The 20171-nt window shown below is 36.9% G+C and overlaps 1 protein-coding gene across 2 annotated transcripts in view; it reads right to left on the bottom strand.

Annotated features, from left to right (window-relative positions):
• The window catches only part of LOC100621352 (sulfotransferase 1B1), a 42511-nt gene extending 23372 nt beyond the window's left edge, over positions 1 to 19139 (bottom strand). Inside the window, exons 1-4 of one of the 2 annotated variants that reach the window (XM_084956597.1) lie at positions 19065 to 19139; positions 6738 to 6870; positions 4749 to 4933; positions 280 to 406 (exon numbers count right to left, since the gene is read on the bottom strand). In XM_084956597.1, coding sequence (XP_084812723.1) covers positions 280 to 406; positions 4749 to 4933; positions 6738 to 6822 — 397 coding nt within the window. In that variant the 5' untranslated portion in view covers positions 6823 to 6870; positions 19065 to 19139. Of the gene's footprint in view, positions 1 to 279; positions 407 to 4748; positions 4934 to 6737; positions 6883 to 19064 lie in introns of those variants that run through there. The other variant, XM_005655662.4, reaches the window with a different exon arrangement.
• Positions 19140 to 20171: the final 1032 nt, after the last annotated feature.

The raw sequence follows: 20171 nt of genomic DNA, 5'->3' as shown, positions 1-20171 counted from the left end.
GTGAATACGGATTTCACTAAGACTGATGGTATATGAAAAAAAGTAAATGCTTGATCAGAATTCATCTCTGTTCTGAAGACATTAAAACCAGCTAATAAGCCATGACTAATATGTACTACCCATCAGTGAGAAAGAATTTGCTTAGAAGAAGCAAAAGAATAATCTAGTCAAATGTATTTCTATAAGTAGTCAGGATCCATTTGAGCTTTTGGAAAATGCTTTCATTTTGAGCAGAAATATTCCCTGTCTTTTATGAATAAAATACTTTGTTATATTTACCGTCTCCTCTGAGGAACAGCTCAAGAAATTCATGCCAGGTTTCAATGCTGGGGAGATTAGGGTTATCTCTGTAGTAGTGGAAGAGTGAAACAGCTGTATCTTTTGGATTCCTAATGATGTAGATAATCTGTTAAAAAAATATCCATTTATTTTTGGATGGAAATAGCCCCAATACCAAACATTTCCTAAAAGACTTACTTAGGCACGTCACAAATTTTTTGGCAGCTTCAGCTGATTGTTAAACACAGACTTAGACCAGTGTTTCTGAAAACTCAAGGTGCATGAGAATTATCTTTGGATCTTGTTAAAATGCAAATTCTGATTCAGAAGTTGAGTCCTGGCATCTTGTATATCTAACAAGTTCCCAGGCAATACTGACTGTACTTTTTGAATTTATGTGCTAAGTTTGATTCTATCATTTTAGGGACAGATATAAGAAGCCCCTACTCATTTGTAGGACAATAATTTTTTAATAGCCATGTATTATGAAACATGACTTACATACAATAAAGATTTCTTACAAATTATTCTTATCTATAGAAAGATTAATGTTTGAGAATTCCTTTTTCTACAAGTTAATCTCCCAAAGAGCAGGGACTCTGAGATACCCTCCCAATTTACACAAATACTGCAAATGCAATTTAATTGATTCCATAAATATTTATTTAGTACCTACTGTATACCAGGTAGTGTGCAATGTTCCAGAGGCAAGGAATATAATAATGAACAAGACAGAAGTGATTCCAGCCTTTGAAAACCTTGCAGTCAGGTGAGGGAAACAGATAATTAAACACGCTCCTGACAGTGCAGTGTGACAAGGGTTTTTATGAGGAAGGACAGAGAGTGCAGGTGCATATAAGAAACTTCAGGAAACCAGTGTGAGAAGGCTGGATGGAAGAGGACTGCCCTCAGTCATGGTCAACATGGCATGACTATCAAATATTCTACTCGCATTTTCATTGAAAATCAGGGTGGACACATTTTCTTAGATAAGAATTTACTGAGTCATGTTTAATACGTAATTATCTTTCCCTACTGTGTTCATAGTCCAGGTATTATGTGTGACCCTCCTGAACAGCACCTGCTCCTCTTAACTGGAAAGATACGGAAAGACCATGACACATGGGGATGAAGAGCCACCTTTACCCCCACCATTATCTTCTCTTCATCCCAAGAGATAATGATGGAGCAACCCAGCACCGCAGGCTTTCTCTCACTGCCTGAGGCTTCCTGGGCAGGTTTGCAGAACCCCAAGGCTCAGAGACAACAGTTTGAAAAGCTACTGTCTCAACCAAAAAGAATACATGGCAGAATATTAAGCTTTAGTCACCCAGTTGGAGATTTTTTGGGGGGAGGGGGTACAGAGAAGAGTTTTTTAAGGGCCTTTGGAGAATCCTCAGATTTACATATCAGTATGATCTGGTGGGAAGGACCATGGAACCCATTAATACATATTTTACCAAAAGGGTTAAAAGATTGTATTCTGTAACTATGTAGGTTGACGAAAGATAAATAGACCTTACATGATCATGGTGGTGGTTGTTTTGCAATGTACACAAATGTGGAACTGCTGTGTTGTACATCTGAAACTAATATAATGTCATATGTCTGTTACACTCAAACACACATATACAAGGATGTATTCTAATACATTCTTAAGAATGTGTTCTGAGAAATCATAAAAAAATATGAAAGGGGGATCGAGGGATATGAAGGGGAAGTAGAATAGTACTCTAGGGAAAAATTAAATATTAACTAAATATCATCCAATGAGCTAAAACATAAATTTCAGATAGGAAAGTTTGGAAACATTGAAAAAAGACTAAAGTTAGGAAGAAAATATAGGAGGCCAAATAGGGTTAAAAGCCAATAGGGAGGAGTTCCCATCATGGCTCAGTGGTTAATGAATCCGACTAGGAACCATGAGGTTGTGTGTTCGATCCCTGTCCTTGCTCAGTGGGTTAAGGATCTGGCGTTGCTATGAGCTGTGGTGCAGGTTGCAGATGTGGCTTGGATCCCGCATTGTTGTGGCTTTGGCGTAGGCCGGTGGCTAAAACTCCAATTCGACCCCCAGCCTGGGAACTTCCATATGCTGCAGGGGTGGCCCAAGAAATGGCAAAAAGCCAAAAAGCCAAAAAGCCAAAAAAAAAAAAAAAAAAGCCAATAGGGATAGATTGGAGGAGGAACTCACTATCTGATGGCTGGTGCAGTTAAGGCTTGTCTAGACACCAAGTTCTCAGGGCTTGGCCGTCAGCAACAGAGGACAAGTCATCCTCCTGGGAGACCAGGGACAGCTAGACAGTCTCAGTTCCCATTAAGGGTGACACTGAAAGGACTGTACTTTAAGGCTGGACTGTTAAGTGTGGTGATTTTGAGAAACACCCTAAACTTTCTGCATTTCAGTCTCTTTGCTCATGAAAGAAAAAACATCCGCGCTTGTCGTGGTTGTAATGTTTATAAACCCAGCTTAATCTCTGGTAATACTTGTTATCAGTCTTACTGCATTGCCCAGAGTAAAGATTACTGAGCTGCCTAGACTCCTCTCTGTGTCTTAGAGACAGTCACTTTGAAATGAAAATGTTCGATTGGGTGAAAGTGTAATCAGGTTAGTACATGTTCACCAGTTCTGATAGATTTACTTGGAATAAAAGTAAAAATCCATGCTATTTGCCCCTGCTTGTGTTTATTTTGGAAGAGTAGATGATATCAGTAGAGACATTGTAGTCTAGAGTTATAATCCCTGGATGATCTGCTTTGATTTATGCACATTTGCTAGGGTTGTTTGGCGGGGGGGTTGTTTTGCATTTTTAAATTTTTTTATATTCTGGCCACCCTAAGGCATATGGAGTTCCTAGGCCAGGGATCAGACCCCAGCCGCAGTTGTGGCCTATGCTGCAGATATGACAACGCTAGATCCTTTAACCCACTATGCTCAGCCTGGGGTCAAACCTGAGACCTGGTGCTTTAGAGACTCTGCCAATCCCCTTGCACCACAGTGGGAACTCCTGTTTGGGTTTTTTTGTTGTTGTTTATTTGTTTTGTTTTTTAGAATATGACTGACATTGTTTAAAAAGGCTTCATGATTGGGAAATTATTTACAGGGGACACATATATCTTGCCTTTGCTTTACAGCTATGGTCCTCTTTTTTTCTGATCAAAACAGAAGTTTAAAGTTCTTCATAATACAGACATCTGTAAAGAAGTTAAAATTTAACCCTAATGCCATACTGCAGAAAACCACTTGGCATGTTGATATATTTACATCTAGTCTTTTAAAATGCATGTATATGTATATTTTAACTAAGTTGAGATTATTCAGTATATATGGATTTAAGATACGCTTTCTACTTAACATTATTCCATATGCATTTCTCCATGGAAACATAAATTTGAATAATAAATATGTGAACATAGAAAATATTCTTTTAAATTATAAGTTACTTTAAAAATAATAATGTGAGAACTTTAAAAATGTCTCGAGCTAACTCTTCTTTAGTGTTTTATTTTTTTAATCTTTTTTTTTCCTTTTACTGCCACTCCTGTGGCATACAGAAGTTCCCAGACTAGGGGTCGAATCGGAGCTGCAACTGCAGGCCTACACCACAGCCACAGCAACGCAGGATTCAGCTTACATCTGTGACCTATGCTGCAGCCTGCAGCAACGCCAGATCCTTAACCCGCATTGAACCTGCATCCTTAGGGTCACTGTGTCAGGTTCTTAACTGTCTAAGCCACAATGGGAACTCCTATTCTTTAATGTTTTATATTACAATTTATATTTTATTCTTTTCCTGTATAGTCTCTTGCAAAAATAAGTAATTAATAATATTATTGAGGCAATTTTTCTTTCTCTAAACACCAATATTTAAAGTAAAAAAACTTGGAGTTCTCATTGTGGCGCAGTGGAAATGAATCTGACTAGGAACCACGAGGTTGTGGGTTCGATCTCTGGCTTTGCTCAGTGGGTTAATGATCCTGCGTTGCCTTGAGCTGTGGTGTAGGTCACAGAAGCGGCTCAGATATGGCATTGCTGTGGCTGTGGTGTAGGCCAGCAGCTGTAGACCCCTAGCCTGGGAACCTCCATATGCCACGGGTTTGGCTCTAAAAAGCAAGATAAATAAGTAAATAAATAAAATAAAAAACTTCGAACCAGATTATAATAGAATGAGACATCGCATAGTGTAATTACGGTTAATATGCCAATGTAATATTCAGATTTTCATTAATGAAAGATAATAAAATAAATTTTATGAGCTAGATACTGTGGTAACACCTATACATGCACTATCTTGTTTAATCTTTGTCACATAGTATAAGATGAGTGCTATTATTTCTGTATTAATTAAGCAAACCAAAGCTCAGACACCATCAGCAATTTTCAAAGGTCACACAGCTTGAAAGTGACAGACCAAGAATCCAAGTCCAGTTTTGTGTACTCTTATGCCTCTGCCCTTAAGCACTGAACTTACCTTGCACTGTTTCTGTTTGATATTCATCGGTAGCATGTCATAGCTCAAGTGTGTTGGAATAACTCTCCTCTCACTGTATGTTTTTAGCTCTTCCAATTTGGAGATGTCTCCCAGTTCAATAGGAGGTGTTAGGGTAATCCTAGCATTGGGAATGTTCTCAATAACTTCTGCAATCCAGTGAGTGCCTTCATAAGAAAATAAAAATGGAATGCCTTTTTTTAATTAAATGAACTCAGTGAAATGAGTATAGAAAATTAGCATGAGGTTAGAAAAGCAATGAATGCTTTAATTTTAGTATAAACAGTTATTATTCTCTCTTGACACCCATTGAAACATTTGAGATGTTGATGCATTTTACGGGAAGAGTCACATTTTAAACAGGGTGAAGAGTTACGAAAACCACGTGTGCCATTTTCTCAGCTTGAAATACTCTTCTATGCTGCCACTCACTTGTAGTATCTTCTCCAATTCACAAACACACAGATCTTTCCATTCATGATTCCTACTGGCCCTGCAAGCTTATGCATCTTGCTCTTTTAGAAATTGTCTTCCGAGGCCTCACTCGCTTCTCATAACTGCTTACCCTGTCCATCCCTTGGAAGCAGCCCACACCAGAGCAGAGTTGCCATTGCTTGTACTCATGGCTGTCTCCCCATTTACCTCCTTGAATACAGGCACTGAATTTCATTTTTGTTTATATGCCAACCCCTAGTAGTTGTACAAACCAAAGCATTCAAACAGTGAAAGAATGCTATATGCAAACACCATGGAGATGCAAACCTGCTACCACGATATCTGGAAGAAACACCACTCTATGTTTACACCAAACAAATAAGGATGTGCTCCAGTGTTGTAGACAGTGGTAAATTGGAGTGGAGAAGTGGAAGTTTAGGTGGGGAGGATGTTTGGCTAACTTGAAAGCTGTGTCCCTGAAGAGTTTAATTTGGGCCTAGTTTCCATTTATCTCATTGTAATCCCAATTAGACCCAATATTAACAAATTTACAGTTGAATAAATATTTAGAGTTATTTAGTGTTCTATTTTGCATTATATGTTTTAAATTTAAGACTATTTTAGACTATAATGTCAAATATTAATAATTATAATAATCCTGTAAAAGTGACTCATGAGGTAGTGGTAACTATTATTTTAATTAAATATATTGATATACTCTGATGAAGAAGAGAGAATACATAATTTTGTGATGCCAAAGGGACCCTCCTGGCAGCTAGTGGGAAGTGTCAATTTACAGTCGCTAATATGTATAGTGGAAGCCTTACATATGGTTGTTTGTATATGGTATAAATTAGCCACCTATTATTAGCCCAGAAGAAAACATTTACCTATTTTTTTTTTTTTTTTTGTCTTTTTCCATTTGTTGGGCCACTCCCACGGCATATGGAGGTTCCAAGGCTAGGGGTCTAATTGGAGCTGTAGCTGCCAGCCTAAGCCAGAGCCACAGCAACGCGGGATCCGAGCCGCATCTGCGACCTACACCACAGCTCACGGCAACGCCGGATCATTAACCCACTGAGCAAGGGCAGGAATCGAACCTGCAACCTCATGGTTCCTAGTCGGATTGGTTAACCACTGCGCCATGACGGGAACTCCAACATTTACCTATTTATATAAATTCAGTCGTTACATGTAAATTGAACAAAAACCATTTATCACTATGCCTGGCTCAAAGTATGAAGAGAACTTTATAATGTTATAGATATTATGCTTATTATATACATCAACATCTATATATCTTCACGAATAAAAAAGAAACGAGCATAGCAACTAATTTCTCCAGTCAAATTTTCTCAAAGCCATGTTTTTGCTTTCTAATGTCAAACTTTTTCATTAAAATAAGCGTTTAAGGTACTTTAGTTTCCTGTGGGAAAATACTGCAAAATAAATGTTTGATAAAAATTACTATTTTATGTATTATTATTGTTATTATTGTACTTCTACATTTAAAAAGTACATTAAAATAAGCTTTACCAGATTTTGGATAGGAAACCAGAAACACATCATCTTCTCTTGCATCAAAAGAATCCAGGGAATTTAGAAGTTCTTCTGAAGACATAGTAGAAAAGAGGATTCCCTTGAATTTATGAAGAACACTTGATTGGTTCTGGAATGACATACTTCATCAAATCAATTGAAAAGTATTTACTGAACACTATCTTTACACAAGGCACAGAGCCAGTGTAGTCCTTGATTTTAATCCCAGCTCACTGAGCTAACATTCCAACTAGAGGAATATATATACCTTTTGCAATTCTTCACAAGAATAATTTTTAAATGATAACCGAGCCAAAGTCTACTGTGAAAATGATGTTATCTGAATTTTGCTGATAACATATGTTACAAAATATCCTCTCCAACTTGACTCAGATAGTTTACATACACAGCTATCAAGCTATAGAATGTAATCATTATATTAAGGGACTAAGGGTCATCAAATCCTTTGGCCTAAATAAGGAGAGACTTTTAGTGGCTGTAATGGATTATATCATTGGAAATGACTGGAAAATTTGAACGTCTTCTAGTTAATATTAACACATGGTAGAGGAAGCAGCTAGTATTGCATTTCAGAAAAAAGAAAAAAAAGAGGAATGGAGTAAGAAAATATAATTTTTTCTAGGAATTGGTAATAAATCTGTAACTAAAGATAAACCTTACAGGAAACACATTAAATAAAAAGTACTAAAGATAACATGGGAATCAGGAAATCCAAGCCAGAAAAACAAATATCTTGAGCTTTGATGTACAGAGGAAGTTTTTGGTTGAACTAAATAAACTCTTGTCTGAGTCATTCTTAGTTTTTGCCACCAATATTGTTATATTCTGGATTCAATTAGATATGACAATGAAGTGTCCAGTTACTTCAGTGAACCACAGTTGAATCTTTTTGGTTTGCTTGTCTAAACATTAAAAAGAAATGTACACCAACAAAGAAATAATCAGCTTTTTAGTTCAGCAAAAAAAGTAGAATAATCAGCATTTTAGTTGAGCACAAAAACTAATTGAAGGAGAAAGATATAAATGACAGTGGCAGAATTAACTGATTATATACAAAAAACTACCCAAAGAGTCCACAAATGATTAAAACAAATATGTAAATTGAGCATGGTTGCTAGATTAAGAGGGTAATATGTGAGAGAAAATTGTATTTATGTATTGTATCAATAATATATTGAGAAATAAAATTTGAAAAACTGTATTATTTATAATGATATAAAAAATTAAATCCCTAGAAATAAATCTAATAAAAGATGCGAAAGGCACTAAAAATTGTATACAAAGTACTAATGACTAGTTAAAGCAGTCCTAAGTAAATAAAGAAGTATACCATGTCCATGGACTGGATGACTCAATATTATTAAAATGTCAAAATTCTCTTTATTGGTCTATATAGTCAACTCAGTTTGATCAAAACAACTCAACAACAAAAATAACAAACAACAACAAAAAAGAGCAGAAGACCTTAATAATCCTTTGAAAAAGTGTTCAACATAATTAGTTGTTGAGGAAATGTAAATTAAAATGAACATTGTAGGAGAGATCCACTTCCGGAATGTTGGCATGAGGAGCTCTGTGAATCCACTTCCTGATAACAATGTATAGCAACAATTTTTTTTTAAATAAAATAAATAAACAAACATTTAAAAATCTCTAGAAATATGCCTAAAAGCAGACAGCAAGTGAAGAAACAGTTATTCAAGGAAATGCACTGACTCTTCATAAGAATGGCAAGAATTCCATTACACTTGAGACTCACCCCCTCTCCCCCTGCCAACTAAGCATCCAAGTTCCATTCCAAGAAGGTGTGGCCAAGAAGATGGGGCTTCCCCTCCCTCTGGCTTCCAGGCAATACTATGAAAAAAATCAAATCCCCAGAAATACCTCCTCAATACTTCCCTGGGAGGAGCAAGCCACCAACCTTTCTCATTCCCTTCAACTCTGTTTTGAAGGGGCTAACTTCCAGGTAACTGTAGCCAAGAGGTTTAGAGCATCCTTTCTTCATCCAGTTCCCACTCACAGGGTGGAGATACAATTCCTGGTGTGTCAGGATACAATCATTGGGGCCCTGATTGCCTTTGGCCCAATTTGTTCATAGGCCAGAGGTTCCATATCAGGAGAAGCAAGCCAAGAAGACTAAAGACTTTCTTCACTTACCAAAGCCTTGTACAAAAAAACACATGTATCACTCCAAGAGAAATGGGCCAATATCCTCACACTGAACTTCAGAATAAAGTGTTCAGAGATTTTTACCTAGAGCATGAAGCTAGGCATAGCAAAGAGGTCTGAAGCTCTCCCTAAAGAAACGGACTTTATTTAGAAAAGAATGAGGAGGAGTTCAAGGATAAAGTTACTCTAGAAAACAACAGAGATTTATTTTTGTGGTAAGCAATTAAAAGGAGGCTAATCAAAAGATCTCTGCTAAAACCATTGTCATCCCAGACTGACTGTGTACATGCCCAAGGATGCACCTCTGAGGAGTGACATCATAGAAGGTTTCAACAACACTATAAACTAACTTGACTTAATGCATATCTATATAGCACTTTACCCAATAAGAGCAGAATGCATATTCTTTTCAAGTACACCTGGAACACTTTTAGGTATATGCTATGCTATACAACATGCCTCAATAAAATTTCAAGTATCAAAATCACACAAATTATGTTCTTCGACCACAATGTTATTAAATTAGAAATCAATGTATGAGCAGGAAAGTTGGAAATTAACACATAATGGAAATTAAAGAGCACTCTTCTAAATAAGCAATGGGGCAAAGAAATTTGGGTTACTAAAAAGTTAAAAGAACATTAGAAAGTAATTTTTTAAATACCAAATGTGTGGAACTCAGTTAAAGCAGTTTCTATAGGAAAACTTATTGCTATAGACACACATTGATAGAAGAATAAAGATCTCAAATCAGTAGTCTAAACTTCTACTTTAAGGTGCTAGTAAAAGAAGTCAAACTAATAGAAGAAGAAAAAATTATAAAGCTTACAGTGAAAATTAATGATGTAGAGAATAACAAACAATGCAGAAAATCAATAAAAACAAAACTTGGATCTTTACTTTTAGTTGAACTGATTGGGGGGGAGGTAAGGGGAGGCAGTGACAGGAAAGGAAGATTAATATGACATTAAAGAAATAAAAAAGATTCTAGGGAAATACTATGAATGATTGTATTCAATACAGACAATATTCAATATAGACAAAATAAACTTATTCCTAGAAAGATTAAAAACTACCAAAACTGACACAAGAAGAAATGGAAAATCTGAGTGGACTATAACAACTTAATAGATTTAGTTTGTAATCAAAAATTTTATATCAAAAAAAGCCCAGACAGCTGCAGTAATAAACTGCACCAAACATTTAAAGAAGAATTAGCACAAGTTCTTCACAAATTTTTCCAAAGAATTGAAGAGGAAGGAATACTTCCCAACTAATTCTATGAGACCAGGTAACACCCTGAAACCAAAACCATACAAAGATCACAAGAAAACTACATTCCAATGTTCCTTAGTAAAAGTTCTCAATGGAATACTATTAAATCAAATCCAGCATAAGAATTTATACCATGACAAAACTCTTTGCCCTTATCCAAAGAATGCAAAACAGAATTAACAACTGAAAACTGATTAGTCTATTAAGCTATTTAAATAATATAAAAACAAAAAACACAGGGTCATCTCAATAGATGCAGAAAACAATTTGACAATAACCAACATCCCTTCATGATTTAAAAAAAAAAAAAAGCACTCAACTGAACTAGGTATAGAAGGAGAACTTTCTCAATCTGATAAAGGTCATCTACCAAAAAAAATGAGCAGCTAACATCATGAATAATAGTGAAAGAAAGACTTAATGCTTCGCCACAGAAACAAGAAAAGGATATTTACTCTCATCACTTCTATTCAATATTGTACTGAGGTTTTTGCCAGGGCAATTAGGCAAGAAAATTGGAAAAAAAAAACAAACAAAAACAAAACAGGAGTTCCCATCTTGGCTCAGTGGTAACAAACTCGACTAGTATCTATTAGGATTTGGGTTTGATACCTGGCCATGCTCAGTGGGTTAAGGATCCCGCGTTACTGTGGCTGTGATGTTGGCCAGCAGCTATAGCTCTGATTAAACCTTTAGCCTGGGAACTTCCATATGCTGCCAGTGTGGCCCTAAAAAGACAAAAAACGGAAACAAAAACGACAACTTTCCAGAAGTAATGAAATAAAATTATCTCTATTTAGAGAGGGCATGCTCATATATGTAGAAAATCCATGGAATTTGAAAATATTGATCATGTCGTACCAGAATTTCTTTATGCACTTGAGTTCAGATTTCAGTTTTATATTTGTTGGGATAATTATATTTTGAAAATATGAAGAATTTGGGAACTTAATTATACACATAGGGCACTTTTTTATTTACTTAGAGAAATCTGCAAGTCCATTTCATATTTTTAAAGAAAGCCAATATAGGAAGGATCTATTTTTTAATTTTATAATGCATCTTACATGTTTAAAAGTGCAGAATAGGCGTAAAAGGAAAAAACAACTCTTTTCTTGTCTAAATATAAGTAATATGTGTTTATCAGAAAAATTACAAAATGCTGAAAAAAATTAGAAAGTTATCTCATAAATGTATCACCCAAAGCTAGAAGTTGATAAATATACTTTAAGACTTTTTTTCCTATAGATATTTGTAATATATTTGTGTTTACAAAAACTGGTTATCGTTCTTTTTTGCAAACTGTTTGACAAAACTATAAATATATCACTATAAATATGGGAATACAATACAGATAACACACTATAAATATGGAAAGTACAGTCTTTAGTGGAGGCTTGGTGTTCTTTTGTATAAGTAGAGCATGATTCTCTCAGTCTGAAGACTTGTGAATTAAAGAGACAGGTTATCTTTTCAAACATACCCAATGTTTAATGGTAAGACAGAAAATAACTGTAGAGACATATTTATTTATTTATTTTTAGTTAGTTAGTTTTGTCTTTTTGCCATTTCTTGGCCTGCTCCCGCAGCATAAGGAGGTTCCCAGGCTAGGGGTCTAATCGGAGCTGTAGCAACCGGCCTACGCCAGAGCCACAGCAACTCAGGATCCGAGCCGCGTCTGCAACATACACCACAGCTTACGGTAATGCCGGATCCTTAACCCACTGAGCAAGGCCAGGGATCAAACCCGCAACCTCATGGTTCCTAGTCAGATTCATGAACCACTGAGCCACGACGGGAACGCCGAGACATTTTTGTTTTAAAAAGGAGGAATAAAAAGCACATAATTTCATGAGCTAGAGAAATTTTGTTGCGTTCCAGTCATCATCCCTACAAGTGATTGCCGGTGGCTCTAGGCTCTGCCTTCTGGGCTCTAGGCTCTGCACTCTGAACCATCTTTCCTTTACAAGAACTAGCTGAGCAGATTTCTCAGACTGACTCACACCTGTAAAAGGTCGAGGCTGCAAGGGGTCTTTTTCTTTTGAATTGTCTCTGTCCCTTAAGTCCTAGTAAATGGTTGTTTGGGGTTCTTTTGTTTAGTTATTGGTCATGCCCATGGCACGTGGAAGAACCCAGGCAGGGACTGGATCCATGCCACAGCACCAACCTGAGCCACAGCAGAGACAATGGCTGGGTCCTTAACTGCTAGGTCATCAGGAAACTCCAAATTTTGGTTTGGTTTTAATTTTGGGGCAACACAATGCTCTTAAAAAAAAGGCCCTAATCTTTCTGTGATTATTATTGTTTCTGTGAGACAAAAAGCCACACCCGTAAATATCTCCAGGATAGACCACATTTTTCTTTGGAAAGAGGAACAGGGCACTTTAAGATGACATCTTTGAGATTCTTAGAAGCCTTTTTGTGTAGCAGATACTCTGAAGTCATGTCCTTAAGATTCTTAAAAGTCTGCTGTCTACCTACGAGGTACATGGGGCACACACGTATTTTATCCTTCTGAGGTATCAACAACAGATCTTACAGCCACATCCTTGACTTAATCTTTACCCCAAGACCATGCTTTGTTGATAGTTCTCAGGATGGGATCTTTTTTTCTGAAGTCATTTCTCATGTTGAGAACGATTTGCTAGCTAGAAACACTGTCATGGATTTACTTCATAAATTCTAGTTAAAAAAAAAAAGAGAGAGAAAAAAAGAACAGTTCCTTCTTTAATCCAACTCTCTCGTCAGTTTTTATTACAGTCAGTAGAAGAAGCCAGTTATCACTTTCAACATTCTGCCTGGAAGTTTCCTTTAGCAAAGCCGCATGGTTGCTAAGAACTCCTATTTTCCATACTGACTCAAGGGGTAGTGTTGCTAATTTTTCTGCCATACATAACTCACACCCTCTCTCATCCTGACTCCAGTGATAACTTCCCCATCATCCTTCAAAAGTTTGATAACAGTTTTCTCATGTGCTGTCAAGTTTCTTTTCACTGCCCAGTCCCAAAATCAATTTAGGCTTTCATGGCAAAACACATACAGGTATAAATTTCTGTTTCATTATATATTTGCTGAATAACAAACACCTCCCAAGATGTAGCATTCTAAAGCCACAGTGTATTATCTCTCATGGTTTCATGATTTTTCTGGGCCTAGCTGGACAGTTCTCATTTGGAGTATTTCATGGCAGCTGGAACTAGAGTCTGAGCTGGTCATGCAAAATGCCTCCCTTACATGGATTAGAACTGATGCTATTGGCTCACCTGAGGCTGTTGATCAGATAAGCAGCCTTCCTTTTTCCTCTTGCCTTCCTACTCTTGCCTCTCTCTCTCTTTTTTCTCACTCTCTCTTTTTCTCTTCTTTCTCCTGCCTCTCTTTTCTTTCTTTCATCCTCCCTTCTTTCTTGCTTGCTCCTTCCTTCCTTTCCTCTCTCCATCCCTTCTTTCTTTCTTTCCTTCCTTCCTTCTTTCCTTTTTCCCCCTTCCTCTTTCCTCCTCCTTTCTTTCCCTTTGTCACTTTAAGACTTTAGTCTTTGCAGTGAGGAAACACAGGAGGCCTCATTCCAGTGTCTTGACCAGGGTCAGCAAATTGTCAGAGGTGTGTTTCTGGTCCACAGGAACAGAGCTGCTGCACCTCCCAGCACTGCTGGGTTTGTACCACATGGGGTCCCCAACAGCTTGGTTTGAGCCCCAAAAGTGTAAAACCATGAATAAGTGACTGATAATTACAATCCATCAGCCAGCAGCCAGAAAGAAGAATAATAACAGAACTCCCAAACCTGGAAGAAGTTCATGAATTAGAATTGCTGAAAAAGATAAATGACAACTTAAATTTAGAAAAATGCATAATAAGAACATTTAGGAAGATTCTATCAAAACCTTTTTAAAAGACTTTAAAAATGATTTAGAATTGCAAAAGTCAACAGTGAATCAAAGTAGAGATTGGTTCTTGATAAATACCCAATATGTAGCCTTTATGAACCACTCAAAGAAAAATCATAAAACACAGAGCTGGAGTTCCCATTGTGGTGCAGTGGTTAACAAATCTGACTAGGAACCATGAGGTTGCAAGATCGATCCCTGACCTTGCTCAGTGCGTTGCTGTGAGCTGTGGTGTAGGTCGCAGACGCAGCTCGGATCCCGTGTTGCTGTGGCTCTGGTGTAGGCCGGTGGCTACAGCTCCGACTTGACCCCTAGCCTGGGAACCTCCATATGCCGCGGGAGCAGCCCTAGAAAAGGCAAAAACACCAAAAAAAAAAAAAAAAATCATAAAACACAGAGCAAACATTAAAAGAAAGTAAAAATAATATAAATGGAGGACAGATCCAGGAGGCTTAACAGTTTACTGCAAAACAAAAAAGAGAAAATAGACATATATGTTTAGATGGAAAATAAATATTTAATGGGAAAAGAGATCATAGATTAAAAGATAAATTAAGGTTGTGAAAAATATGTCCAAACACTATGGCAGATAGTGTTTTTATCTACAATGAAAAAGATTTAAAATTAAATAAAGAAAAATGATTAAAAATATGGGACAGGAGTTCCCACTGTGGCTCAGCAGTAACGAACAAGACTAGTATTCATGAAGATGTGGGTTTGATCCCTGGCCTCGCTCAGTGGGTTAAGGATCTGGTGTTGCTGTGAGCTGTGGTGTAGGTCACAGACATGGCTCAGATCCCACCTTGCTGTGGCTGTGGTGTAGACCAGCAGCTACAGCTCCAAATGGACCCCTAGCCTGGGAACCTCTATATGCCACAGGTGCAGCCGTCAAAAGCAAAAAGCAAGCAAGCAAGCAAGAAAGAAAGAAAGAAAGAAAAAGAAGAAGGAAGGAAGGAAGGAAGAAAGAAAAAAGAGAGAGACAAACTGCAGATTCGAATCAAAGTAAATATATAATAGAAGCCTTACTTCCATCAATAAAGTAATGGTTGTATAAATTTGGACACAGTCATACTGTGAAATATTATGTTACCATTAAAGGTACATTACAGATATAGGCAGCATAAAATTTACAGAACATGATCTCATTTTTATAAATCAAGCAGTCTCCTCAAAACCTCACACTTCTATACATGTATGTATGTATTTCTATACACCTGTGTATTTGTCTGTATGATAATATGACCCAGAGAAAGATACAAAAATTTATGACTATGTAAGAAGAAAGAAAGAAGGAGGAGTAATTTTTTAGAAAAGAACAAGAAGATTGCTTCTGAGAAAAATAGCAAACATGATAAGATATAAATTATGATAAATTATATATGCATATGATATATGTGTGCTATATGCCTAAACAGGTATATGAAAGAAAGGCATTAAATTTTAATGGTAGTTATCTCAGACTGGAGGAATTTCAAGTATGAGTTTCTCATATATATATTAACCATTGCTTGAAATTTTTTTTAGAGACAACATCCTCACCTCCTCAAAAATGAGTAGGTGAATGATAGATAAATTTTGAATGAACTCATCTTGAGACAGAAAAGGGTTGAAAGGATGCCTGGTTGACCATCAGCAAGAAATGTGTTTGGAGCAGCACTGGGTGGTCCTGCAAGAGAGCCTTGAATGTCAAGAACTGAAAGTTGGCGAAAATAGCTCTAATTGTATGGAAGGGAGAACCCCTTCCAGCATCGTTCTCAGAGGAATGCTTTCCTCTTACCTGAGAGAGGGCTGGTGACCCTTGTGGGTGTGATGACTGAGCCAACAGCAGTGTTCGAAAGGCAGAGGGAGGGAAGGGCATCAGTGCGAGTGACAGTGGGGATCGAGAAGTGACAACTGCCAACAGCAACACACGTGCAAACCCTCAACGGTTCCCACACTCCCTCTCCTCTTCCCCATGATTCTTTGAGCCAGGAAGGAGCAGACTCTTTGTAAGGAGACCCTTAAAGAAGACCCTAACCTGGAGGGCCTCGTTAGGAAGGTAAGGACACTAGGCTAAAAAAGGGGCGGGGTGGGGGGACGGAGGCTGCTGATGGAGGAGAAAATATTAAGGAAAAGTTTGTCTTCTTTTGCAGTGATAATCTAGTTCACTAGGATATGTCTTACTGCATAATTCTGTTTTCCGTGAAGAATGTGGAACATGATCTTTCATTTGCTCTCTTTTGCAAGGTTGCTAATTCACCTTTCCTACCTCTAAGGGCACTGAGGTCAAGTTTGTGTGCTTGGAAAGTCAAAAGAGGAAAGTATAGCAATTGCTTAAAACGTATGACCCCTGTCACAACGAGTACCATTTACGGTGTACTTATTATACACCAGGCATCGTGCTGTGCTCCAGTTGCATATCCTTACACCAACATTCTAAAAGAAATATTATTAGATTCTTTTATTTTAATGAAAAAAAAGACTCAATGGGATTAAGTAACTTACTTAAGAATATGCTTAGAATAGCACAGTAGTAAATATGATTAACTTGAAAGAACACACTCCTAATCACTGTGTGATAGTCCTACTAGACTTATTCATGCAAGAGTGTGTGTGTGTGTGTGTGTGTGTGTGTGTGTGTGTGTGTACTCATGGATGAGAGAAATGTCCTGAGTAATCTTTAGATATCTGAAATTTTTATCTGCTATTACTTTCCTAAATAAATTCTCTTCATTCTCTCCATTTCTAAAAAACAAGACTTGCATTTTTGGGGCCTTCCAGAAGCCTAGACATACTCCCCACTGGGGAACTAAAACCTAGAGCAGATCCAGGCTCCATAAGTGAGAGAGAAACACGGTGCTTTGGCACCCGAGTGGAGGGAAAGTGCAGCTGATGGACAGTCACTCTTAGAGAGGGAGGCCTTTGACCAGGGACTCAAAGATGGGAAGATTTTCACAGACAAAGTGTAGGTGGGCTGGGATTTCGGAAAGGAGGTGGGATTTGGGGGGTAGGATGGGGACACAGAGAAATCTCTCTGTAGGAGAGAGATCGTGGTGAGAAGTTCAGCTGCAACAACTTGGGTTGGAGATGGAATAGGAGCAGCAGAAGATGAGGTTAAACGTCAGACTGGGTGTCTCCCTGGTCAGCCCTGGATGCTCCAGTGAGGAGTCTATTCTCAGTCTGGGATATAACAGAATAGGCTCACAAATTCTCAAGCCTGCAGAGGCCAGGTAGGTAACATAAGTGGGTGAGAGGACCGAGATAATACATATTTATATTAATTTATATTGAACACTTAGAAATTATCATCACTTCCCTAAGCAAAATAGGTTGGCATTCAATCGTAAGTTAAATTTATAGCTTCCCAGGCTAGCTTTCATTTTCTTATATTTGAAAGAGAGATGAGGATAGATAAATGTTTATCCACGTTAAGAAAAGCGATAGCACAAGGATAACCATGAAAATTAAACTTGGTCTCAGCATCGGGAATATAATAGGGAGAGTCAGGATCTCTGGCAAAATGGAGAGTATGTATTTTGTCTTCAGGAAATATTTAATACTCAGCTTTTTACTGCCTCATGAGAGCCTGCGCTCAGTAGTTGCAGATCTTTTAAATTTGCATGAAAAAAAAAATAAAAAAATAAATTTGCATGAAAAATCAAAAATTCTGATTTTGATAAAAAAATCCTTTGGTTACTTAACAATGGCTAAAAAATTTGTTTTTAAAAACTAAGTCAAACAAACAAAACATATATTCCATTTAATTAGAACCATGGGCTCTTCAGTTGCACCCTTGCGTAGGAAGTCATTAATATTTTTTGAGTAGAAGAATAACACATTTAGAATTTACTTTAGGGATATAATGTGGAGGCCATATATGAAATGAACTTAATGAAGCAAAGGGGGAGCTCAGAAGCAGATAGGTCACTTAAGGCATCTTTCAAAAAGCTTGGCTTGAACTAAGCAGGAAGCTGAGGAAAAGGAAAAATGTTTTTAAATAGAGGAGTGTGAAGAGAATAGGTCTGGGATTTGCTAGCAGGATGTGAGGAGAAAAAAAAAAAAAAATCCCAAAACTAAAACCCCAAAACCAAAACACAACATGAAGTGCAGAGGTTGTTTTCAATAACAATAAACTCAAGCAAAAAAAGTTTTTGTTTTTGTTTTTGTTTTCTTTCTCCCATGAAAAGGAGAAAGAAGGTATGACCAGGGGAAGGTATGACAGTGACCTTAAGTGTCAGGATAAAAGACCCCAGATCAGGAACTGCAAGGGAAGAGGAAGAGTGACTGGCAGTAAGAAATCAAATAAGAAAGGGATTTCAGGAAATGGTCACAGGTAGTACAAGTAACAAAGTCACAAGGAGTGTGGACGGCAGTGACCGTGGACCAACCTTGTGATACTAATTATTTTTATGTTTCCTTTTACTTTAGAACACTTTGCTTGAAAGCAACAATTGCTCCAAGGCCAGCGTCAGAAAATACTCTTCTGACATATTTTAGCAAGTACTTCTAATGCACCGGACATGAGTCTGGCTCCAGGAAACAGACTCTGAATATGATTGTATAGTATATGCTTCCCTAGAGAGAATTCTAATTCAGGAGACAGATAATTCCTTTAAAAACAGACAATGAGAAAATACCAAGTTATGATAAGTAAAGTGCAAGTCACAAAACCACTATGATGCAATGTAGAATAACTAGAGGCTAATTTAGACGGTCAGTAAAGGTTTCTTTACGAGAAGTTGGGGTCCTCATCTAGAGTCTAAACATGTTCTCCTGTATGAATAAGTGAAAAGAAAGTCACCTTGGGCTGAGGAATACAGATGCTGAGGAATTTGCTGAGAGAGCCCTGACCCTGTTAAATTGTCCTCACTAGGAGGGCAAGTTCTCAGCTGATCACTGACACAGCCATTATTAAACTGCTGTATTGGCACATAAAAATTTATTTTTAATTTATTTGTCTACTTCACTGTTTTGTTCTTCTCATGGAGCGTTTTCTTGCCTTTAATATAAATTGAGGGGACTTCTGGCAAACAGGGAGTAACCAGGATCTGGCTTACTTTCCATCTTGAAACAACTGAAAAACACCAAAAACCAAAAGAACAAAATGTAAGAAGATTTATGTGACGGTTTTCAAGACATTGGACAGCAATGGTTTATCCTGCCCATTGTGCCATAACCTTCTTATTAAATGGCTAAAATTAAATGACTAGATTTAATTGACTGAAATTAAAAGGATTACCTATACCAAGTTTTGGTGAGAATGTCAAAGAACTAGAACTCTTATAAACTTTAGTGGGAATGTAAAATGCTTACTACCACATGCAATTTATTGTATGCCAATTGTACCTCAATGAAGCTGTTAAAATTATTGAGGAAAATATTTCAATATCCAGAACCTGACAGTCAAAGATTACTGCAATGTCCATCAATAGATGGATGGATAAAGATTTTTTTATGTATATACCTATTATATATAATATATATAATGTAGATAATATATGGATATGTGGAATATATATAATATATAATTATATAATACATAATGACATATAAATATATATAGTGGAAATATAATGTATTTATTATATATATATTATATATAATAAATAAATGGAGTACTATTCAGTCATAAAAAAGGATGAAATAAAGCCATTTGCAGCAATGGATGGCATACAGCTTATCATACTGAGCAAGGTAAGCCAGACAAAAACAAATATCACATGATATAGCTTATATGTGGAATCTAGAAAAATGATATGAATGAACTTACTTACAAAACAGAATAGACCCATAAACAAAGAAAAACTTACAGTTACCAAATGGGAAGGGGAGAAGGGATAAATTAAGAGTTTGGGATTAAGACATACAGACTACTATATATAAAATAGATAACCATCAAAGGACTTACTGTATAGCACAGGGAAATACACTCAATATTTTGCAATAACTGCTAAGGGAAAAGAATTGGAAAAAGTGTGTTTGTGTGTAACTGAATCATGGTGCTGTACACCTGAAACACTACAAAAACATTGTTAAATCAACTATAATTTTTTTTTAAAGTGAGTGAGAAAAACAAAAACCTATAAAAATTGCTGCAAATTTTTGC

Source organism: Sus scrofa, chromosome 5 (assembly GCF_054392235.1).
Source record: "Sus scrofa isolate SSC_HxYL_T2T_F1_AM1 chromosome 5, Sscrofa_HxYL_maternal_Yorkshire_Landrace_v2.0, whole genome shotgun sequence".
NCBI classification, from domain to species: Eukaryota; Metazoa; Chordata; class Mammalia; order Artiodactyla; family Suidae; genus Sus; species Sus scrofa.
This window is presented reverse-complemented; position numbering and strand designations above follow the sequence as displayed.